Here is a 25,290-nt window from a genome sequence, read left to right as displayed (position 1 = left end):
CACACTAGGGCCAATTTATTGTTGCAAATCAACCTATCCCCAGGTGCATGTCTTTGGAAGTGGGAGGAAGCGGGAGTTTTCGGAGGGAACCCACACATTCACGGGGAGAACATGCAAACTCCACACAGAAAAGATCTTGAGCCCGGGATTGAACCCAGGACTACTCAGGACCTTCGTATTGTGAGGCAGACGCACTAACCCTTCTTCACCGTGCTGCCCTAGGCTACAAAATAAACTTAAATAGTTTTAGAAATACGGACATAAATCTGTCACATTGACGCCGTTCAAAGCAGAGATAAATGAGCAATTATGGGATTTTCAATGTATGTTGTTAACCAAAGTAAAACTATGTTGCATGCATTACTAATACAAAAGACATGAAAAGCAGGTCCACCTTAAGCTAAAGTGGATCCTAAGTAGAACTGTACCCACCTCAACCACAAAAAAAAATTGCCCCACTTTTTAACGTAGTTGAAACCATTTTTTTTTTTAATCAAACTTGAATTCAATTAATGCATGTTTTATACTAAAAAAACTAAACAATTTTAAGATCATAAAAACTATACATTCCTAAATCGTTCCAACAGTACTTATAATGGGATTCAAACCTACAATACGACTTAGTGCTACGGGTGCCAGGGTGACAGTATGGGGAATCACATTATGTACCAACAGTGATGGAGCAAAAATTGTCAACACGGCCGGCAGTAAAGTATAAATATGAAGCGTTCTGTCATTCATAAATGTACATTATCCATGCGCCCACAATAGATCACTGGGCTCCATGCACAGTGTTTGATCTGCTTATAGATCCATACCACCATATTTAGGTATGTCATCCATGTTCGTGTGACCTTGAAAGCGCTAAGAATAAATATGTATTACATTTAGGAAGACACTAGGGGCTGCAAATCTTTGGGTGTCCCATGAATCGATTCAATATCGATTATTGGAGTCAAGATTCGATTCGAAATCGATTTTTTCCAATTCAACACGATTCTCGATTCAAAAACAATTTTTTTCCCGATTTAAAAGGATTCTCTATTCATTCAATACATAGGATTTCAGCTTATCGATTCTTGGGGTCACTATTCGATTCAAAATCGATTTTTTCCAATTCAACACGATTCTCGATTCAAAAACAATTTTTTCCTGATTTAAAAGGATTCTGTATTCATTCAAACATAGGATTTCAGCAGGATCTACCCCAGTCTGCTGACATGCAAGCAGAATAGCAGATTTTTGTAAAAAGCTTTTATAATTGTAAAGGACAATGTTTTATCAACTGATTGCAATACTGTTAATTTGTTTTAATTATTAAACAAACCAAAAATTTGACTTATTTTATATTTGTGAAAATATTGGACACAGAGTGTTGTCAAGCTTATGAGATGTGATGCAAGTGTAAGCCACTGTGACACTATTGTTCTTTTTTTTTTTTTTTCCTAAATGTCTAATGATAATGTCAATGAGGGATTTTTAATCACTGCTATGCTGAAATTATAACTTATATTGATACAGTTGTTAATAATATTCATTTTAGTTTCATTACTTGGGGCTTCACGGTGGTGGAGGGGTTAGTGCGTCTGCCTCACTATTCGAAGGTCCTGCAGTCCTGGGTTCAAATCCAGGCTCGGGATCTAGTGTGTGAATGTGAGTGTGAATGTTGTCTGTCTATCTGTGTTGGCCCTGCGATGAGGTGGCGACTTGTCCAGGGTGTACCCCCGCCTTTCGCCCGATTGTAGCTGAGATAGGCGCCAGCGCCCCCCGCAACCCCAAAAGGGAATAAGCGGTAGAAGATGGATGGATGGATGGATCTTTCTGTGTGGAGTTTGCATGTTCTCCCTGTGAATGCGTGGGTTCCCTCCGGGTGCTCCGGCTTCCTCCCACTTCCAAAGACATGCACCTGGGGATAAGTTGATTAGCAACACTAAATGGTCCCTAGTGTGTGAATGTGAGTGTGTATGTTGTCTGTCTATCTGTGTTGGCCCTGCGATGAGGCGGCGACTTGTCCCGGGTGTACCCCGCCTTCCGCCCGATTGTAGCTGAGATAGGCGCCAGCGCCCCCCGCGACCTCAAAAAAGGGAATAAGCGGTAGAAATGGATGGATGGGGTTTCATTAGTTTTGGTTTGTTCTGTGTCATGTTTGTGTTTCCTCTCAATTGCTCTGTTTATTGCAGTTCTGAGTGTGGCTGGGTAAGGTTTGGTTTTGGAATTGGATTGCATTGTTATGGTATTGCTGTGTATTGTTTTGTTGGATTGATTTTAAAAAAAATCGATTTAAAAAAAAAAAAGAGAATCGATTCTGAATTGCGATTGTAATTGGAATCGATTTTTTCCCACACCCCTAGAAGACACCCAAACAAATAACTGGTCCAGGGTTGTGTATATGCCAGAGGCTTGCCTGCATTTATTGGTCTGAGGTTCATTATAACTCTTTAAACAGCTTATTTGAAAAAAAATAAATAAAGCGATAGTTGGATGCGTATTTCATAATAGCATTTGTCCAGGTTACAAAGCCACGCCCCTCACCGCAACAACAAACCCCACATTGCAGCCATCCTCTTTATCATGTTAGACCCGCTCGACATCCATTGCTTTCGGTCCCCTAGAGGGGGGGGTTGCCCACATCTGAGGTCCTCTCCAAGGTTTCTCATAGTCAGCATTGTCGCTGGCGTCCCACTGAATGTGAATTCTCCCTGCCCACTGGGTGTGAGTTTTCCTTGCCCTTTTGTGGGTTCTTCCGAGGATGTTGTAGTCGTAATGATTTGTGCAGTCCTTTGAGACATTTGTGATTTGGGGCTATATAAATAAACATTGATTGATTGATTGAACCCATCATTACTCCCTTTGGAATGAGCGGCTGGCCCAGAATGAAGCTGTGACATGAAAAAGCTACTAATGCAAAATATACTCCCAAGTCAAAATAGGCAGATGTTTTCATAATTGTCCTTCTCAGTAAAGAAGTGTTTATTTCCATTGGTATGCATTGAAATGTACAAAAACACCTGCCAATCCAGCGGCAACAAAGACAAGACACTGAGAAAAACTGTAATGTACTCCCAGAACGCCACGTGGAGCCTTTCAAAATGTCGACTGGATGAAAAGAAACATTTCAAACAGACGATTAGTTTACAAAATGGAATGGACACTTTGTTCTAAGTGACACCTCTTCATATCCCAGACTTGGAATGCATTCAGTTGAAAGAGTAAGTACAGACACAATGTCCTCACAGAGTCCACTGGTGGTGTCAGTACTGAACTATTTTTCTATAAAGAACAGTACAACTTCTTCAATCCATCTCAGGTGATATAACACACCATCTCAGGTTGATTGATTATCCTTGTTGAACACTTCTCACCCGGACCATGCATGCCCTCTGTAGCAGCAAATGCACTTCATGTTCCGTCGCAATATTCAATGCAAATATAGTGCAAAAGTCGACCACAATTACTAAATACATTAAAATAACATACATACATGATAGTTCCAGTTTCATGCCAAAGGACAGCCTCACAAACGTTTGGAAATGAGAACTTACAGTATTTGGGATAAATTCTCAGAGCCTAAATCCCTTGTGAAAAGTGTCCTTTACTCCTGGGACATAAGCTCTCTTTCAACCAATGTCCTCACATTCTTTAAAAAAGAAAACAGAGCCATATTATTACTCAACATGAACCAAAACTGAATAAAACAATACAACCATGAAGTTATTGTTAGGTACGAATGTTCTTCCTCAATCCTTAAGGAATGTTTGGGTATCATTGCTCCTCACAGTTCCTCTATGTTTTTCAGTGGCGCACATCCTCAGCTTAGTACTTGCAGCAGTGCTGGGTTTTCCCACACTCTTTTTTCCAAGGGTCGGAAATCCACAGTTTGATGCAAAAAGTCCCACCGTGTGACAGTCTTTCCCTCTTTCTCTCGTCCCCTGTGCCACTAGGGATCCTCATCCATATCATCAAGGTTGGGCGCCATGATAAAGTGTTTGGGATAAACCAGGCAGTGCTCGTCCGAGTACTCCTCCCACCGAGCGTCGTCGCTTTCGTGGGTGATGTAGCGTTCACCTCGTCGTGTCTCAAACTCCCTGAGGTCCAGCCATGTCTGATAGTCCTGATAGAAAAAATATCTAATTATATCTAGTAAGTATATGAGGTTGAAACATAAGGAACTATCATCCATTTATTTCTATACCGCATAATCTCATTCGAGTCAGAAATAAGCTGGAGCCTATCCCAGCTGTGATGGATATGGGCAAGGAATTCTGTTCTTTTTTAGGCACGGACTGAATTTAGTTGGCACTACTGAGTATCGATTCATATAAAATTTAACAAGGCCATAATTCAATAACTTTGTTGCATTTGACAGAACACCGGCTCAAACACTCAGGCAGCACTCCAAATACTCAGTCAGACTGCCTTGAGTTAATGTTACAGTTCACCATGCCAACAAAGAAAGTATGCCTGACAGAAAAAACTTAAACATAAAATCAAAATGCACTAACCTGATGCTAATTTACATTGAATATGCTATAGACATGCTATTGATTAACATTAGCGATTTCACATGGCGATTTCAACACCTCCAAAAATGGTAGTAAAAACGACAAGAAAAATGCACCTTTTTGATTGTTGTCAAACAGCAAGTTTGTAATATGTGTAATACTTACAGTATACAAACTTTTTAGGGTGCAATAAAACACTAGATTCAGCGTAATTAATCTATACACTACCGCCATTTAACGGCTTGGAATTGCAACTGCATGCAAAATCAACTATATAATACTTGCAAATGACCCCTTAGACAGAGGTGGGTAGAGTAGCTAGAAATTGTACTCAAGTAAGAGTACTGTTACTGTAGAGATGTATTACTCAAGTAAAAGTAAGGAGTAGTCACCCAAATATTTACTTGAGTTAAGGTAAAAAGTATGTTGTGAAAAAACTACTCAAGTACTGAGTAACTGATGAGTAACCGGTTCGTTTAATAATGACGGCAACAAGTAATGCACAAAAACATAAAAATAGCAATGAACAAATTCAGAGCCAGGAATATCTCTTAAGCAACTAAAACAATAATATATATTAAATAATATATATTTGGTTTTACACTGTATTGAAAAAAATGTTTTTAAATAAACTTTACCTTTGCAACCTCATTATACTATTGGTTAAGTTTTATATTCATAAATGTAAGTTTCTCAATACCCGACCTGTTTTTTGTGCATTTAAAAAAGATTTAGAAGTCTACATTAAAACACTCTAGCTCTAACAACCAAAAAGCTATGAAAACGATGATGCTGTGTTCCAAATTTAAGTTATTTACTGAAATTGAGTGAGCCTATGGCTTTGCACTTTGTTTATTATATATATATATATTTTTTGCATTCTATTTTAGTTACTTTGAATTTAAAAAACCCTGGCGCTGTTTTGTACGGTTTGTATACTGTTTTGAATTGTTATTATACTTACTTTGATTATTATTTTCAACTGTTTGTAAATGTTGAAATTTATAAATAAAGGTTTATAAAAAAGTGTGCAGTTAATCATGTGACCGCCTGGCTCTGTTTGATTGGTGAAACGGAGTCAAACGTCACCAGTGACTGCATTTGATTGGTGAAACGCAGGCATGTGATAGATACTACTTTGAAGGTCTGTCTGACGGACTAAAAAGAAACAAAGCGTGCATTAATAGATCGATAAAAATCAGTAGCGAGTAGCGAGCTGGATGTAGATAAATGGAGCGGAGTAAAAGTAGCGTTTCTTCTCTATAAATATACTCAAGTAAAAGTAAAAGTATGTTGCATTAAAACTACTCTTAGAAGTACAATTTATGCCAAAAGTTATTCAAGTAGATGTAACGGAGTAAATGTAACGCGTTACGACCCACCTCTGCACTTAGAAGAGTAAAAAAACAAGGCAGCAACTGGACAGCACTGTTATCATAATCAGCTCATAGTTAAATGTATAAGTAAAAAATAAGATTGTGTTATTAAACAAATAAAACTTTATCAACACATGACAACTGTTGCTGTTGAGAACTGTTGAGTATTGATTTCCAGGTACCGGGAAATGGTACAGTGTCGACTGGTTGCCAGCCAATCACAGGACACAGGACACATACATACAAACATTCACAGTTAAATCAAATTTAGACTCTCCAATTACTGTAATAACCTGCAGGATTTTAGGATGTGGGAGGAAAAACAAAAACTCACCTGCAACCAAGGATGGCTGAGACACTTGTCAACACTGTACCTCTTCCTCATCTTCACTTGGAGGAGATTGTTGATCAGATCTGTGGCTGTGAGAATACATGATGACCAGGTTGTATCAGTGCATTATGAAAAACACACAAACACAAACATGCTTTATATGCAATACACTCACATATTTTTACCCACGTATGTTCCATGCTGCAGTTAACATTGTTTTTTGTACCACTCGCTTTTCATATACCATAGAACCTTGATTCACAAACTTAATTGATTTTCAAACAGGTTAATATATTGAAGCAAATTTCTCAATGATTCAAAAATATGAAAAATTAGGTACAGCTTTGACAAAAGCCCACTTTTTAGTAAATCTTTGCGCACAGCGGAAGGTAAAGAAAGAAGGGGCAAGGCATAGTCGACAAGGCTGTGAACACTTTCTGAATGTTGTTTAAAACAACACACCGCTTGCCCATTGCTTTCTGTGGAATCATATGGAGCTAGCAAAACTAGAAAAACGCTGTAAAAAGCTTAAAAACACTTAAAAGGCACAAAAAGTAGCATTTAACACAGTAGCTAACAACAGCACTGCTGTGCTGACTGACTGAGCATGGAAATTTGTCAGCTCGCCCACAGTGGCTGTGCTGCCGGGCGCAAAATGTCTGCGCAGCGAAGCACACAATGGGTGGAGGAAACATTTGTCCACTGCGACCAAGTTTGTACAACAGGGCATATCTTTATTCGGTCTGTGGTTAGTAAATCTAGAAGTTTGTAAAGTAAGGGGTTCATAAGGCAAGGTTCCAAAGTAAATCCAACATTTTCTCTCAAAATTTTGCTCCAGTTTTCAAATACTGTGCAGAATCAAGTGCCCAAATGAAGAATTTCACGCATTAGTGACTTAGTCTCTATGCTTTGTCTTTCAGTGAGTATGACTGTAAAAAGTCAACATGGGGCCAAAGAAGTTGCAAGTGACAAAACTTTGATAAAGAAGGTAAGAAACACAACTGAATTTAAGAAAGAACTCGTAGAAAAGCACAAACACCCTCTCCACTTTTCTACGTCAAGTTTTCAATAAAGGTACTGCAAAAGTAATGTTCATTCATCAGTAAAACCTGTTATTGCTATTAATTGGTTCCTGAACTGACCATGGTAAATTAATTCCTTTAAAGAGGATTAAATATACCGTATTTCCTTGAATTGCCGCCGGGCATGTAATATGCGTCTGCTTTGAAGTACTGTTGCGTCAAACTTGCTTCCCAAAATTATTAGTGCATGCTTACTATTACCGCTTCCCCTGTCGTCATTATCAAAATGGCGGAGGCAGCAGTGTCATCATCATTTACCACTCAAATAGCCATTTTGACCCATTTCACAACGACAACGGGAACCGAAAAACTCTTTTGATATGTATAATGAAATTACACAGCATAAAGAGTTTTTTCTAATTGTACTAATGAGTAAACCAGGGGTCTTGTTCATCAGCCACACCGGTTACACTGAAGGTTGTGATATAAAGAACTTTAACACTCGTACTAATATGTACCACACTGTGAACCCACACCAAACAAGAATGACAAACACATTTCTGGAGAACATCGGCTCTGTAACACATTATAAACACGACATAACTATTACCCAGAATGCAATGCATCCATGACTTTTACTGCTTATATTATACACCCAGCTCGCACCAATAGCCCCCCCCCCACCCCCCTCCGTGCGTCAGTTGAGGTGGGCGGGGTTGGGGGGCACGGGGGTGTATAATATAAGCAGTAAGAGTCATGGATGCATTGCATTCTGGGTAATTGTTATGTCGCGTTTATAATGTGTTACAGAGCCGATGTTCTCCAGAAATGTGTTTGTCATTCTTGTTTGGTGTGGGTTCACAGTGTGGCACATATTAGTAAGAGTGTTAAATTTGTTTATATCACAACCTTCAGTGTAACTTGTATCACCCAGTATGCCTTCCAATCTCGTCCGTGTGACGATAGAAACAACGAAGTGCATGCATCAATTGTAGATTATTCCAAGCTTTCAGTGCTGAAAATAATAACAATAATAACGTTTTTTTGTATTAAATGTGCTCTTCGTGATGGTATCCTCACATCACATTCAATTTTTTACTGCATGCCATTGGTAAGCGCAGGGGTGAGAAGATGTTTTAAAGTTATTAGCACCTGCTTACTATTACCGCATGCCTTGAATAGGCGCAGGAGTGAGAAGAGGTTTTAAATTAATCAGCGCCCCGGTGGCTATTCAAGGAAATACGGTGTATTTTTTCATAGTTAGAGCATCCAAAATGTGTTAACAACCTTCTAAATGCATTTTTTCTTAACATTATGAGAGGCCTGTAAGCATGAAATAACACAATTTAGACAGCTTTACCCTCATTTAATCCATTGTATTAATGCTGCCTTAGACTAAGTCAATCAATGGCCATGATACTGAACAGCGCACTTAGATTGCCTTGGTTTCATTTTGTGGTCAAATACTACTGTAATATTGATGTGTTTTGTTAACTTGGCCATTTGTATGCTTGAAATGCTTAATTTAGGGTAAAAAAAACATTATATATGCTTTGAATACAAATGCAAGGGAAAAAAAAGTGTGATAAAGCGAAGCTGCAATTTTAAAAAATGATTGTCTACAAAATTTGTATTTTTCCCACAAACCTCGTTTCCATATGAGTTGTGGATAAGTGGTAGAAATGGATGGATGGATGGTGTTGAGTCGAGAATTGATTCTGAATCAAATGGTCATCCAATAATCGGAATTGAATCGAATGGTGAAGAGCCTAAACATTGCCAAATGGGATTAAAACATACAGTTTTTTCCCTACACTATAAAAACAAATTTGTAGTAATATTCATGAGTTTCTGGAATTAATTCATTGTATTTACATTATTTCTTAAGGCATATAATGTAGAGTTGTCAAACTGTGTTTTATTGAAGCCCACATCACAATTATGGCTGCCCTCAGAAGGCCGTTTGTAACAGTGACGATATGCGACTATGAACATATAAAAGCCATGTTACACAATTTGCATAGGCAATCGAATTTGATTATTATATTGTTTACAAACAAATTGACGGATAACTTGGTTTGAAATTGTAGGTCTGGGTGACAAGAAGTTAAGTATTTAAGTATCAACAGTACCAAAAATACTTGGAATATCTTTTTGCATGATCAAATAATATTTAAATTGAAAAAACATGCAACATGCAGTATGCTTTTTTTCTGTCAAAATTAAAAGAACAAATACATTTAGTGAGAAAGTGTGGTATTTACAGCCTTTCCCGTGCCCCATAAAATGATGTGGCCTGACACATCTGGTCCCGGCCCTTAAATTTGACACGTGATCTACTCTGTCTTACCATCTCAACCCAACCGAATGAGTCTAAAGTATGTTCGAAGGTAATTTCTTATCTTCATACACTTTTTCGGACAAAAGTTTTTGACTTTTATTATACCGTAGGAACTTAAAAGTCCATAAAATGCAGAATCTGTAATCATAACATAGTGTCTTGAGAATTAAGGTTTAAGGGAGTAAGATGGTAGAACAACGCCTAATTGTTCTAAAGGTTTCCAAAGAAGAGGTTAGTTAATGGAAGCAAATTAATTTGTTGTTGTTTTAAACCTGTCAATCAAACAAAATCGGTGGGAGAGACATTTTTTGGGCAGTTGCGGAGTATTGACAATGGTTCATATCGAACACATTGCAAAGTTCAGACGTACTGTCGGTAGTGTGGACAGCATTAAGTGTCTGAGAATTATGCTGACTTCCTCTTACCTTCTGTAGAGATGTCTTTCCAGGGTGCAGGGGGGTACATGAAGGCAGCGTTCTGAATCTGGTCATTAATGTCCTCGTCCTCGTTAAAAGGGAAAGTCCCGCTCAAGCTGACGTACACAATGACACCTACAGACCACATATCTAAGGAGCGGTTGTAGCCTTTACTACGGAGGACCTCAGGAGCCAAGTAAGCCGGTGTGCCCACCACCGACCGCCGGAACGACTTCTCACCGATGATTCGCGCAAAGCCAAAATCGCATAGCTTAACCTGGTGGATGGAGGAGAAGTTAATATTTGCACACCAACAGTATTCAAGCAGATGTTCATTCTGAAACAAAGACTTTCTTTATATTTTGTACCTGAGGAAATGGTTCCGCAGAGGCCAATAAAACATTTTCAGGCTTCAAGTCACAGTGAACAATGTTTTTGAAGTGAAGATGTCTCAAGGCCACTAGGATCTGTTGTAAAGAACATCAAACACCAGATTTAGATCAGATGAAGATATTGTAAGAATCACTAGCATTGGTATTTACAATCCAGCCCCGATTTTCAAGTAAATGACAGCACTGTTTATAATCTGATTTTTTTTTGAGATGCTTAAAATGATTGCCACGTCCACTAATCAGATTTCTGACAGAGTCTTAACATTTTTAATATTAATATTAATATACACTCAAAATACACCCTTTTCAATTTAATAATCATATGATTTTGCATGGTAGTTTAAGAATCTATTTTACATTTGCTTTGTAAAAAAAAAAAGCCTATGTTGTAATAAAAACTAATGAGACTAATCAGTTTTGAAAACATAATTAAATGCAGAAAGTATATATACCTCGTCATGAGACTCATATTTTCAGAAAGCCACAGACCAGGAACAGGACATGAATATTGAGAGGTTTTTTTTATTTTGTACATGTAATGTAAGACTTTAAGGTTATTATCTCATGAAATGGATAATAGTGTTCAGTCAAAAAGTCATAGTTTATGCCAGTCAAAGAGCCTTTATGTGACAGAAGCGCTCTGTTATTTTTAAGAACTGACTTGCCAAATATATGTCTCTATGACAGGTATGTTTTGTTTTAAGGACATACAATAAAAAATTTTTTAAAAAAGGTAAAAAATACAAAAGATGCTCTAAGGAGTGTTTTTCTGCTTTTGGAAACCTGCTGCAAATATGTTAGCTAGTAAGTTTTAAACTACTATTTAACTAATCTTGCCGGGCGCAGTTGGCATACTGGCCAACGAGTCAAAATGTTAAATATTCCTGGGTGACATACCGGAAATAGCTTGGAAACCGCTTTGTCATGTCTCCAGCTTTATTGGTGTCTTTGTGCTTGTCAAAGCTCAAATCAATAATCAGAGCCACTCTGACACTATTGCTAATTTTTTGAATGCTTTTGTTTTTTGTGGATAGCTGTGGTGGTGCTGTCAATGATGGATCTCTGGTCCTTGCTATGTTGGAATTGTTATTAGTGTTGATGCTGTTGTTGATGTTGTTCATTTGTGTTTGATTACTTTTGGATTGTTTTGTGTCATGTTTGTGTGTCCTCTCAGTTGCTATGTTGCTGTTCTAGGTGTTGCTGGGCCGGGTTTGGTTTTTGGGTTTTGGTGTTGTGTTGTTATGGCCAACTTGTTTGCTAGATTGCTAATGATTGATGCTATATGCTAGCCAGTTATACTTTATGCACAGTGTACACTACGGCGGTACACAGTCAGGCGTTTGCCTTAGCAATGTTGGTTTCCGTTTATTTGATTGTTTTCATTAAGATGTTTTAAAACTTAAAAGCAACAATTTCTTTCTTTTAGGTGCAGTTTGTTTATCTTCTTTTTCTCAGCCGTCTTTTTGCTGTCTTCAATCGCAAGCTGAATATAAAAAGTTCACACAATATGTGTTTAACTTTTTCACAATTTAACTGACAAACTTAAGCGTTTTGTATCCTCACAAAAATGTCACAATCCCGAATACTTTTAATTGAGTCGGAATGTCGGTAGACAACTGCATTTTCTGAAAGTCTACCGCAGAATCCATAAGAGTGGGCAGCTATGCAACAGTAAAAGTTATACTCTGTGGTATAAACAGATTTGTGTGATCTAAGGTAGTGCCATATGGTGAAGTATAAGCAGTCTGATACTTCCATCTTGATCAATGTCTCATTTCATCATCACACCTATATTCACCCAGGCCAAGAATGTGTGTCTACCTGTGGGCCGCTACCAAAACCACATACAACGCCTGGCTCCCTTAACCTGACCATGGTTTTAACAGTCGTCAACCCGGCCATATCAAAATCAGGCCAGCCGCAGCTAATGGTATGGTTGTGAATGGAACTGCTTCTGTTTGGGGTCAAGGTCAAGAGACCCAGGGGCCCAATGTTGTTCTTCTAATAAGGCCACAAAGCCACCAGCACACAGCATCCAGTAATCCACAAGCAGGGAGGAGACCCTGATGCCACAGTGACCAATCCCATAAACAATACCCCACAATTTGGTCACCGCAAGAATAAACAGGCCTGAAGCCTGAGCAGAGACTTGAGTGCAGTAGGATAAAACAAACCAACAGAGGGGAAGACACAGAGGCAGGCAGACTGTGATAGACAATAAACACAAAAATTCAAGTGCTTTCAGAACCGCGGGAAAAATGCATGAACCAGATTTATAGTAATAATTCAGTTTTCAGAAAGCCAAAGAGATGTCTGGAAAACATAAGAAACTGACATTTGGAAGTATGTCTACAACACTCACCTGTGTAACTAAAAACTTGGTTATTCGTTCAGGCAGTTTGCTCTTCTCGCTCGACAGGATCATTTCCAGCATGTCACCATGCAGCTTCTCCATAACCACAAACACTCTCTCTGGCGTCTCAAACATGCATTCCAGGTTGACAATACCTGGATGATGCAGATTCTGACAGAAGAAACAAAAGACTGGTTAAAAACAGTACAATGAGAGACAGAACATGTTTTAGGCTGTGTTCACACTGCAGAGTCGGATGTCCAGTTGGGATTTTTTTGTCATATCTGATCTTTTTAGTGGCATCACAAAAATGCAATCTGGCAGTGATTACAAAAGTAAACATGGCTTCCATTCTAGGACGGTCTCAGTGCTTGCGCATTTGTGGCAATTTCATTGATTTTGTACACTCAACATTTTCTGAACCGAATTTTTGCACATAAAAAATTAGGAAGGAAGGGGACACATTTTTTGGCTCAGGCAGTCTTACAAGATATTTTGCTTTGCTGTCTGCTTGAAGAGTGTGTCTGTGGGCAACCAGTTGGAAGCAGGAGTGGTAAGATTTTCACGAGTTCCTAAAATATTTTATTTTCACCTATTATCTGCGCCGTTGTCAACTATTTATTTTAGAATGTCTATTTTGGCGAATAATTATGACCCTTATCGCTTTTTGATGACGTTTTGGTTGAATGAATGAGACCTGAGCACGGAAGAAGACACATTGAGGATGCACTGCATATATATACGATTTATGTCCACATACGAAACACCTGGGTTGAGTATGAAAAATTCGGAACTCTACTATTCACACACATGAAAAAATCTGATACAGGTTGCATGTGGGCAAAAAAAACGAAATTGACCTTCACTGTGAACACGGCCTTAATCACTCACCTGCAATATGGCCACCTCGTTCCTTAACTGGCTCTCTTGCTTGGTAGGAAATCTCATCTTGTCAATAACTTTGATGGCCACATCTCTGCCACTCTTTCTGTGTTTACCTAATTTTCCAAATGAAAGAACAGACACATATTTACAATCATATCATATTCGTACATATTCTGGACTTGACAATAAGACATACCTCCATACACTATGCCAAACTGTCCTGATCCCAGCACTTCATCAGAGAATATTTGGTACACAGAAGCAATATCCTGTGGAAAAGACAATTAACATCATTCAACAGCTAGCAACAGTTCTTTGTAAATAAGCATCTATTAAATCATCATCTCTGGCATTGCCAAACTTAAAAACACTTGTTCTGATACTTGAAAAGCATAGAAACGCATGCTTGTGCAGGCTGTGCGGGGAAGTTGTGCAACATAGTGCTAAAATAAACTCACCACATTCTCTTGGATCTGGCAGTTGGACACAGATATACTGATAGAAAGCTCTTCTGCAGACGGGGGGAAACAGATATCATTAACCGATGCATGCAGCGGTCACTGGGATCCTTGAGTAATGACAAGCTGAGCTACATTGCTCACATAGCTTCTTCAATCTAATCGCAGCTGCAAAAATTAAGTCACACATCATCATGATGAAGCATTTCATTACATGATAAACTGGCTGTCTGAAGCGTGTGACTGAACGGTGCAAGTATGCATAGTTTCATAACGCCATATTTTGAAAAGCCACTGGGGCTGACTGGAGATGAAAGACAAAAACTGTGATCATTTGATGCAATACAAATGGATGTTGTGACCCTGGAAAACAAGATTTTCAATGGTGTAATGGCAAAAGGCTTTGAACCAGTGGGTCTAAATAATTATTTGTCAGTAATTATCGGAACATTGTTCACGCTACCTCCACCTTTGAATTGAAATAAAACAAAGACGCTGATAATATTAATTCATTTATCTGTACAACCCCACTGTATGAGTTGCGTGCGCGAGTATTCTGCACACAATACGGTCCTTCCAGGATTTTGTGGGCTTCTTTAGTGATCGATGCAGCCTAAAATGTCTGAATTTGCGACCAAGGTTTTGAGGTTTTTTTCCCCAATAATATTGAATCAACTTGTGATTTTAGGAATTTGTATCAATGTTTTAAGAGCTCACTGGAACTTTAACCTAAAAGAGCACAGGATTTCGACAAAAGTTCAACAAAAAGAGATTATTGTCTTATGTCAGCAATTCTAACATGTAAATGCTTCCTTTTTGCAAATAAAAATCAGTTCTTAATTGCCTAAGTCTGGATAAATAAAGTTTAAATAAGTGTATTAATACAGATAACCTAGGAAGTAAGGACACTGGTGTGCTGCTAAATGTTAATATACTTCATTACCCAGAAGGTTTGGCGGTGTAGACAGGAACGGGAAGTAGGTCTGAGCTATGTGGGAGGATGACAATTGTGCCCTTTGAATTCTTAAGAGTTTAAATATTGTTAAATGTTGCTGTCCTGCTTTGTCTGCACTAGCAACTAACACAAGCCGCTCAGAGACGAATTTGATTGGCTAAATTGACGCTGTTTGGACAAAATGTGCGGGGATGTTGCAGGCATTGGGCGAAGTTGAGAGGCCCCACTTAATACGCAGGGATTTGTTGAATTTGCACAATCATGAAATTTGCACAATCATGAAATCGCAAATTCCTAGAGGAACTGACAATTGCCTTAGTATAGAAATAGATGAATTAAAAGAGCTCAGACAACATCTTTAACAGCTTAAACCAATTTTCTAGTCAAGTTTATCCATTCAATTTGTAACGTTTAAACAAGGCTGCTCAGTCTGTGTGATCCTCAAAACACATGCAAAAGGGTAATCGATTCACTTTAATGCACTTTACATTTATATCCTGATACTAATACTGCCTCTCACGCCCTCCCGGATTTTCCGGAAGACTCCCGAAATTCTCCCGGGACAAATTTTCTCCCGAAAATCTCCCGAACTTCAGGCGGAGCAGGAGGCCACGCCCCCTCCAGCTCCATGCTGACCTGAGTGATGACAGCCAGTGTTCATGTCCGCTTTCCCACAATATAAACAGCGTGTCTGCCCAATGACGTTATAACTGTAGAATGATCGAAGGCGAGTTCTTGGTTTCTTATGTGGGTTTATTGTTAGGCAGTTTCATTAACGTCCTCCCAGCATGGTAACAACACACAACAACAGCAGTCACGTTTTCATCTGCCGTAAAGCAGTTTGTCTGCCGTAAACAGCAATGTAAACAGGACAATACTGCCATCTACTGTACATGCATATGTGAAAATAATATCTACGGCTTTTAGAGAGTTCAGTGCACAACTGCGCACACAACAAAGAGACGAAGCAGAAGAACGAGGAAGATACAGCCGCGGCGACGCCGACGACGAGTAATATGAAGGAATACGCTTGTAAGTTCCAATCCGCAGCTGCGATTGGACCTGGATAGCTTCCGAGAAGAAGTAATGGACTACCAAGTGTTGGCAGCAAAGATCTTCCTCAGGAAGGAAAGATTGACCGGTTGTGGGCCATGCTAGGGAGAGATGGAAGATTCCAGACTCTAGTGCATTTGATGAAAGCACTTTTGTGCGTGCCATCATCATCAGAGGGTGTTCAGCATGGTTAGAAAATAGTGACAGAGAATACAACAAGGATGGACAATTCAACCCTTAACTCAACAATGAGTAGATGAGTGTTATGTGTGTGTATATGTGTAAATTAATGAACACTGAAATTCAAGTATTTCTTTTATTTATATATACTGTATATATAATAAAATAAATATACAGTATATATACATAGCTAATGTTCTCTGAAAGTCAAGTATTTATATAAATATTATACTATATACTGTATATATATGAAATACTTGACCTGGTAGATTCTAGCTGTAAATATACTCCTCCCCTCTTAACCACGCCCCCAACCACGCCCCTCCCCCACCCACACCCTCGCCCGACCCCCGACCACGCCTCCCACCTCCCGAAATCTGAGGTCTCAAGGTTGGCAAGTATGCCCGACACCTCTGAGACATACTGCTTTAAACTAAGTTCATCTTGTCTATGAATGTTCTCATTTATCCAGGTCATTGTCATATCAGGGCATTAATAGATCGCAACTGGACTGTTTGGTTTGTCTTAAAAGAAGTTTCGCCGCTCATCCGAGTAGGCTTCATCAGTTCGTGCTCATAGACTTAGATTGGTCAGATCTAGTCCGAGACTAATCTAAGTCTGTGTGCACAAACAGTCCAGTTACAATCGATTGACTGCCTTGAGAGAAGTTAATCTTCAAATTTCTTACCAGTATAGAAGCTGTGGTCTCTTTCAGTTCATTTCAAATTACTGACAGCGGGTCAAACTTACTATGATCTTTGCCATGGCCTGCAGCACTTGCTACACTAGGCTGGGGAGTGACTGGCATCAAGGCCTGTCTGATGGCCTTCTCCCAACCCTGAGCTACCTCCAAGCCCACTCCTGAGGCAGCCAGAGCAGGGCTGTGGTAATGACTTCCATTGTTCTCCCCCACATAGTAGACCATGGTGGCTGTAATGATCTCAAAGCAGTGAGGGTTGCTGCTTTGGGCCAGACTGCTGTAGTCTCTGGACTGTTCTACCTGGAGTATCTCGGACAAAGGGATGTCCTACAAAACAAAAGAACAAACACCACAACTCAATTATAAGTCAATGAGTAAAGGCATTTTTTTTCAGGAGTGAGACAATATCCATTATGCAAAAATCACCCACAATATATCCTCTGTTTGAGGGAAGTAGCAATAAAGAGAAAAAAGAAGGCAAACAAACCGCACCTAAAAGAATGAAATTATTGCTCAAGTTTTAAAGCATCTTAATGAAAACCATCAAATAAACGGAAACAACCTTGATTGCTAAAGCAGAAATCTGAGACATTTCTACTTAGGAACCATTTCAAATTTAGGATGTCAAACTCACACAATTTACTTGGTCTTACTTTAAGTTGTCTTCAGTAGTCTCAGGGTTGATCATATATTCCTTATGAACACACAGCAGTTGGAATAAACTTTTAAGAGACTCCCCTTCCCTTCCAACTTTACTGTCAAATCAAAGCGAGGAGGGAGGGTCCAATGAGAAAAACCCCAAAGAGGGTTTGAACCAATCTGGTCTTGCAGAGGCACACGCTGTCCCCTTCCGCGTGGCTCACCACAGAGTATCAGATGAAGTGCTTGTGGGTAGCGGGGCCGGGTCTCGTGAACGGGCGCTGTGGCGGGCTGAAGCGCTCTGTTTCCCTGATTACAAGGCGGAGCCAGCCAGAGGCCCCATCTGAGCACGAGCCACTGGCGCTACCACTAGCCACCAAGACGCGGCAACTAATGTTCTGAAGAATGGTGCATCGGCGGATGGGTGGGTGGATTGGTGTGTGTGTGTCTGTGGGCACGCGCGCGACTGTGACAGGACTCAATCCGGCAGAGACATAGAGAAGCCCCCTCACCCCATAAAAATGAAAGCCACAAGTACAGGGGTCTCATCTTCAAACAAGGGGGACGTTATGGCTTCCAAATGGGGAAAATGGAAGTAAAGCCTCATGTTACTGGCATGGCCGCCCTCCCAATCGAACCAAGTCGTTCTCTCAATGTTGACATATCATCTAAACCTTAATATTTAAGAACAATATATTCCAAGTAGGGATATTCTGATTGATGGGCCACCAATCGGTATTGGCCTTTTTTCGTGAAAAAGTAGGAAATAGGTCACTGCCAACAAGTGCCTTTTGATGCCAATCTCAGGCTGACAAGCAGCTAGAAACTAATTGTGTATTTCCATACACAGTGTCGAGCGAGAGCTGCACGATTTTGGGGAAAAAAAATAGAATTGCCATTTTTCTCTCCATAATTGTGATTGCGATTCGTTTTGCGATTGTTATTAAATATCCATAGAAATGCACAAAATTGCAAAAATAACGAGAGACAAGTTACTTTTAGACTGTCAATCACAAATTCTTGTCTCAAGGTGCCACAAATTTGAACAATAATAAATATAGAAAATATTTGGCTTTATGACAGACTCAAAGCTTTTGTCCACATCGTGCTCTTAAACTAAATAAACAATCAATAAAAAACTATACAGTGTTTATAATGTAATGCAATCATTATATATAATAATAATGCAAGAAACCATTTAAAATGATATAAACTTTTATTCCTCCTTACTGTAGAATTATTTACCATTGTACTGTAATTGGAAGGTAAATATTGTTGTTATCTTAAATAAATCAACAAAAAATAAAATTGACTCATTTCGGTAAGCAAAAAGTACCAATGATTGTCACACACACACTAGATGTGGTGAAATTTGTCCTCTGCATTCGACCCATCCCTTTGATCACTCCCTGTGAAGTGAGGGGAGCAGTGGGCAGCAGTGGGCAGCAGTGGGCAGCAGCGGTGCCGCCCCCGAGAATCATTTATGGTGATTTAACCTCCAATTCTAACCCTCGATGGTGAGTGCCAAGCAGGGAGGCAATGGGTCCCATTTTTTTATAGTCTTTGGTATGACTCGGCCGGGGTCTGAACTCCCAACCTACCAATCTCAGGGCGGACACTTCACCCACTAGGTTCACCTAAATCAGGGGTCTAAAACTCAATTTACCTGGGGGCCACCGGATGCAGAAACTGGGTGAGGCTGGGCCGCAAGAAAAGATTTCTTAAAAAATCTAACATTCACTTTTTAATGAATTCACCTTGTGTGAATGGTTTTCCCGCCCTAGCAACATACTTGCCAATCCTCACGATTTTTCCGGGAGACTCCTGAATTTCAGTGCACCTCCCGACAATCTACCGGTGCAACCATTCTCCCGAATTTTTCCCAATTTTCACCCGGCCGACATTATTAAGGGCTGCCGTGACTGCACTGCCTTTAACATCCTCTACAAGAGTGGTTCTCAACCTTTTTTCAGTGATGTACCTCCTGTGAACATCTTTTTAATTCAAGTACCCACTAATCAGAGCAAAGCATGTTGGTTGGAAAAATAGAGATAAAGAAGTAAAATACAGCACTACGTCATCAGTTTCTGATTTATTAAATTGTATAACAGTACAAAATATTGCTAATTTGTAGTGGTCTTTCTTGAACTATTTGGAAAAAAAGATATACAGTAAAAATAACTAAGAAACGTGTTGAAAAATTAACAAGTGATTCAATTATAAATAAAGATTTCTTCACATAGAAGTAATCATCAACCTAAAGTGCCCTCTTTGGGGATTGTAATACAGATCCATCTGGATTCATGAACTTAATTCTAAACATTTCTTCACAAAAAAAGAAATCTTTAACATCAATATTTATGGTACATGTCCACAAAAAGTCTATCTGTCAACACTGAATGTTAGATTGTTGTATTATTTTTCCACAGTTTATGAACTTACATTCATACTTCATTGAAGTATTATTCAATAAAGTGAAGTGAAGTGAATTTTATTTATATAGCGCTTTTCTCAAGTGACTCAAAGCGCTTTACATAGTGACACCCAATATCTAAGTTACATTTAAACCAGTGTGGGTGGCACTGGGAGCAGGTGGGTAAAGTGTCTTGCCCAAGGACACAACGGCAGTAACTAGGAAGGCACAAGCGGGAATCGAACCTGCAACCCTCAAGTTGCTGGCATGGCCACTCTACCAACCGAGCTATGCCGCCCCACAATAAACATATGTATAAAGGATTTATGAATTGATGCTGTTTTTTAAAATGTTTTTAATAAATCTCACTTGTCTCTTGGCATACCTTCAAGTATCCCTAGGGGTCCGCGCACCCCCAAAAGAAGACTACTGCTCCACTACATGTCATCGCGCACGCTTTTATATCACACAACCAATGTGCCGGCTCTGTAACGTGTTGTGTGAGACTTGTGCAGAATAACATCAGTGGCTGCAAGACGTACTTTTTCAACAGCCACACACGTCACACAAAGGGTGGCCGTAAAGAAACTTTTAACACTGTTACAAATATGCGCCACACTGTGAACCCACACCAAACAAGAATGACAAACCCTTTTTGGGAGAATTTTTCCGAACCCTATCACAACTTAAACACAAGAGTACAAATACCCAGAACACCTTGCAGGGCCACAAAATACAACAACTCAACCGACGCAAGTAGGGAGGGTGGGGGTGTGGGGGGGGTGGTGGTAGCAGGGTTGCGTATATTGTAGCCCGGAAGAGTTAGGTCTGCATGGGATTCTGGGTAATTGTTCTGGTGTGTTTATGTTGTGTTACGATGCGGATGTTCTCCCGAAATGTGTTTGTCATTCTTGTTTGGTGTGGGTTCACAGTCTGGCACATATTTGTAACAGTGTTAAAAGTTTTTTTTACGGCCACCCTTAGTGTGACGTGTGTAGCTGTTGATCAAATACATCTTGCGAAAACACACGTGCGCCTCACATGGCCAGATGCAACATACAACTGGGCTTGCACGCTGTCAAGTCAGGATGTAGGGGGCGCTAAAGGCAGTACCATTATGGGACTCCCTGAATATTGTTGATCTGGTAAAAATTGACAGGGGCTTCGAGACAATTGGTGCCCTGAAATCCAGGTGTCTTCCGGGAAAATTGGGGACGTTGGAAAGTATGACGCTGTCAAGCGCAGTTCATATTAAACTCGCGGGCCGCACCAACATTAAATTGTCATATCAAAGAGCGGGCCGCATAATAACGCCTCGCGGGCCGCAATTGGCCCGCGGGCCGCATGTTTGAGACCCCTGACCTAAATAGATATTGAACATCTAAAAGTGCATTTTTTTCCCCACAGTTAGAAAAATGAGGTCGGACGTTTTCTTTTCTCTTGTTATCATCAAAGAGGGCTCTCTCCCTGTTCAGTTAATCCTACTGTTAAATAAACACGCTCAGGTGCTAAGAGCGATGCACAAAGTAAGACGACTTTCTCCCTGTTTGAAACGAGAGATGAACAATTCAGATTGGCGAACATGACTGTCAATCAAATGCCGTTGACGGCGGAAAAACAAAACACAACCTGAGCCTCTTGCGGTTATTTATTGTACTAATTAAAACCTCAATGTCAATTTCAATTAATCTTGCAGCCCTCACTGAAGCCTGTCTCCCATACTGTGTAATAATATTAATACTCAACTGAAACTGAACTGAACTGAACTGAACTGAACTAATTCCTAACTCCAAAGCCGCTGAAAAGGGAAGTCGGTGGCTGTGGGTCAAGCGAAGGGACTCCAAATGGGCTTTCAAGTGATGGCATCTAGGGAGTGATCCTGGGACACTGGGACTCACTGCTGAACCCTCTGGAGGTGTTGTGGGCCTATCAGCGAAACACTGAGGAAGGGGGACGCCCACTTGATAACCCAAAGGATGCCTTCACTTACTTGGTCATCCCACAGAGTCGCATAGGTGTCTCAAGTATGCAATAGGGGATTGTAACATCTAGTCCTACACAACAGATAATCGCCTCTATAACGGCAAAAACTTTATTTCTTAGTATCTCAAGTATTCACAAGAGAGAAAGAGGCTGCAAGACGTACATGTTACACACCAAAAGAAAGACAAGAGTAGGCATGCTGATAGCTAAGCTAACTTAGCTTTAAACAACACGAAGAGATAAGTGCTTAGAAAAATAGTTCAGATGGAAAAATTCAGCAGTAAATAAGCAGTTATTAACAGGAAATCAACAAGTACATTAATAAGAGCCTAGAGCACAAGTGTCAAACACAAAGCCCCGGGCCACATCTGGCCCGCCATATCATTTTATGTGGCCCACGAAAGCTTGGAGATAATATGTGTCAATAGGGTATCTTCCATCCATCCAAGTTCTACCGCGTGTCCCTTTTGCGGTCGCGGGGGGTGCTGGAGTCTATCTCAGCTGCATTTGGGCGGTAGGCGGGGTACACCCTGGACAAGTTTCCCCCTCATTGCAGAGCCAACACAGATAGACAAAAAACATTCAGACTCACATTCACACACTAGGGCCAATTTAGTGTTGCCAATCAACCTATCCCCAGGTGCATGTCTTTTGAGGTGGGAGGAAGCCGGAGTACCCGGAGGGAACCGTGACTTTCTTACTAAATGTATTCTTTTCTTTTCAAAAATACATGTACTGCATGCAGTTGCATATATTTTTTACTTTAATATTATTTAACTATGCAACAAATATCATACCTTCCTTAAAATATATAAATATTCAAATAAATACTTTAATATATACTTGACTTAAATTATCCATCAAATCATATTCTATATAACAATGGCAATAGAATGTAAGGTAAAAAACTGGCAGCTCAGTCTGCAGAATTATACTGTAAAATACAGTGATGCTGTAAATAAAAAGGAGATAGCCAACTTTCTACCGTAAACGCTACTTTTTTTTAACAGTGTGTGTAAAAATATAAATAAATAAAACGCACAGGCAATTGTGTAAAGTAATATTATAATACAAAGACTCCTTATGCAAGTATATTCAAATATTATTCCTCTGAGGGCAGCCATAACTGCGATGTGGCCCTCTATTAAAACGAGTTTGACAACTGTGTTCTAGAGAGACCATAATATAACAACTGTTGGCTTGTCAGCATTATCACAGCCATTGCACAACGTGAAGAGAAGGATAGGATTGATCCATAAATTTGTCAGCAAGCCTTCTTCCGGTAGGCACTGTTCCATGACAGTGTTTCGCCAATCCAACGTAAGCAATAGTGACGTTTGATTCCATTTCACCAATCAAACTAAGCCTGAAAGTCACATGACTCTGTTTGACCAATCCAACGTAATCATTAGTGACGTTTGAAACCATTTCACCACTCAAACAAGCATAAAGTACATCTATAAAAAGCTGAAATAGGTTCGTATTTCAAAAGTATATATTAAAATAGAAACCTACATGTTTAGAAAGTGTCAGAATGTTGCCAAAGAAGACATTTTAATTACATGACATGACACCAAAACACATTAAAACAATACCAATAACACCAAATAGCAATAGAAAGTTGTACTTATTTGATTGATTCGTAGCTTCAAAGTTACTCGCCCTGGCTTATTAGCATGTGGCATTCTTACCTTCTACTGTATTTACATTCTAACACAGTTAAACAAGTTGAATTGGCCCCCTTGCGTATGAGAGGAACACTGCAAATGGCCAGCAGTCACATTTGAAATAAGAGCATGGAAACTACAACTCGACATGTAGCTGTGAAAATAGAAGAAACCGAATTATTTGACAAATCAGACTAATTAAGTGCATAGAAACAAACTGACTGTAAGAAGTGACATACAGTCAGACAAGGCAGCACAAATCTTAAACGATTACTTTCAAACTAGTAAAAATAACATTTATATAATGTGCTGTCATGTGTGTCAGTAGAAATGTTCACATTTCAGCCGACAATAATTCCACTTCTTACTGTAGAAAACATCTTACAGTAAATTGTTCATGATTTTTATATTTTACATACACACAAAAAAAACACATGCACGCACACACACAAACTGCTGTTGTATTCCAAGAACAATTAAAAAATAACTACAAAATAAATCAGAAGTTACACGCAAGTTACTCAATACTTAAGTATTTTTTTCACGCAATATTTACTTACACTTACTCAAGTAGTTATTTTGATGACTACTTTTTACTTTTAGTAATTTATTTAAGTATTTATTTTATGTCACATTTGTATTTGTATATTTATTAATATATGCACATGTATTAGTATCATATTGATATATATAAGTTGATGTGAAACAATTTTACTTCCATATTCCTCGTCCAAAAATCCCTTCGAAAAACCTCTGTCTTTCTTTGCTTCGGACCTGCATCTGCCCCGATACAATCTTTGTAATCGTCTCATGTTTGTAGTGCACTCTAAGATTATTTCTTGATACGGTCTGCTATTTAACATCAGTATAGCCATTAGAGAGGTAATATTCGCAATCTGTGTCAATAATACAGCGGACATCACTTAAAACAAGTTGTAAGGATCTACAGATAGCTAGTGTGATGTCATAGTCCCACCGGAAAAGGAATTCATTCATCTGTGCTAAAATTAGGAGGCTGCGCAGGGGGAGGGGGAACGATGGTGTCGCCTACACAAGCTACGCGACGCAAGAGTATACACCAGGCTTTAGAGAGAGTGCATGAACACTTATACTTCAGACGTAGCTGTTAAAATACAAAAAAATGAACTATTTTGAGAAATCAGACTAGATTAGTGCATGGAAACGTAGTGAGTGACATGAATACATCCGATACAGGTCACATATGGGCAAAAAAATCGGAAATGATCTGCAGTCTGAACAAGGCCAAACAGCAGTAAGAGGACCAAAGTGATTAAAGTTACAGCTACATTAAAAAAAAACTATTTGACACTAATACACACAGGATTCACTATCCCACTGTAGCACAACTCCCACCACAATACGAGTAGGTGTCTTAACACATACTCTGCGACACGAAATATAACACAACAACATCCCAGACACTCGACAGACACAACTATCAACACGCATGTGGAAGAAATTACCTACCTCGCCAAGTCCTCAGTGCGTAATTACTGTGTTATTAAGCTCTTGTGGCACTCTGATGACCAAATGTGCAGCAGAATGTCCCCAAAATTGTTTTTAAGCCAAAAAATATACAAGCTTGTATCAAAGCTTCAATAAA

General features: G+C 39.4%; 1 protein-coding gene across 3 annotated transcripts in view; it reads right to left on the bottom strand.

The window, feature by feature from the left end:
• Nucleotides 1-2,937: 2,937 nt before the first annotated feature.
• prkd3 (protein kinase D3) overlaps nt 2,938-25,290 on the bottom strand; it is a 99,255-nt gene continuing 76,902 nt past the window's right edge. For all 3 annotated transcript variants that reach the window (XM_061895559.1, XM_061895561.1, XM_061895562.1), the window contains 9 exons: nt 17,015-17,291; nt 14,077-14,129; nt 13,815-13,887; nt 13,625-13,731; nt 12,743-12,904; nt 10,357-10,455; nt 9,998-10,265; nt 6,213-6,298; nt 2,938-4,111 (listed from right to left, as the gene is read on the bottom strand). In XM_061895559.1, coding sequence (XP_061751543.1) covers nt 3,938-4,111; nt 6,213-6,298; nt 9,998-10,265; nt 10,357-10,455; nt 12,743-12,904; nt 13,625-13,731; nt 13,815-13,887; nt 14,077-14,129; nt 17,015-17,291 — 1,299 coding nt within the window. In that variant the 3' untranslated portion in view covers nt 2,938-3,937. The remainder of the gene's footprint in view (nt 4,112-6,212; nt 6,299-9,997; nt 10,266-10,356; nt 10,456-12,742; nt 12,905-13,624; nt 13,732-13,814; nt 13,888-14,076; nt 14,130-17,014; nt 17,292-25,290) is intronic.

Source organism: Nerophis ophidion, linkage group LG03, assembly GCF_033978795.1.
Source record: "Nerophis ophidion isolate RoL-2023_Sa linkage group LG03, RoL_Noph_v1.0, whole genome shotgun sequence".
Taxonomy (NCBI): Eukaryota; Metazoa; Chordata; class Actinopteri; order Syngnathiformes; family Syngnathidae; genus Nerophis; species Nerophis ophidion.
Note: the sequence above shows the minus strand (reverse complement) of the source record. Positions and strands in the feature narration are given on the sequence as shown.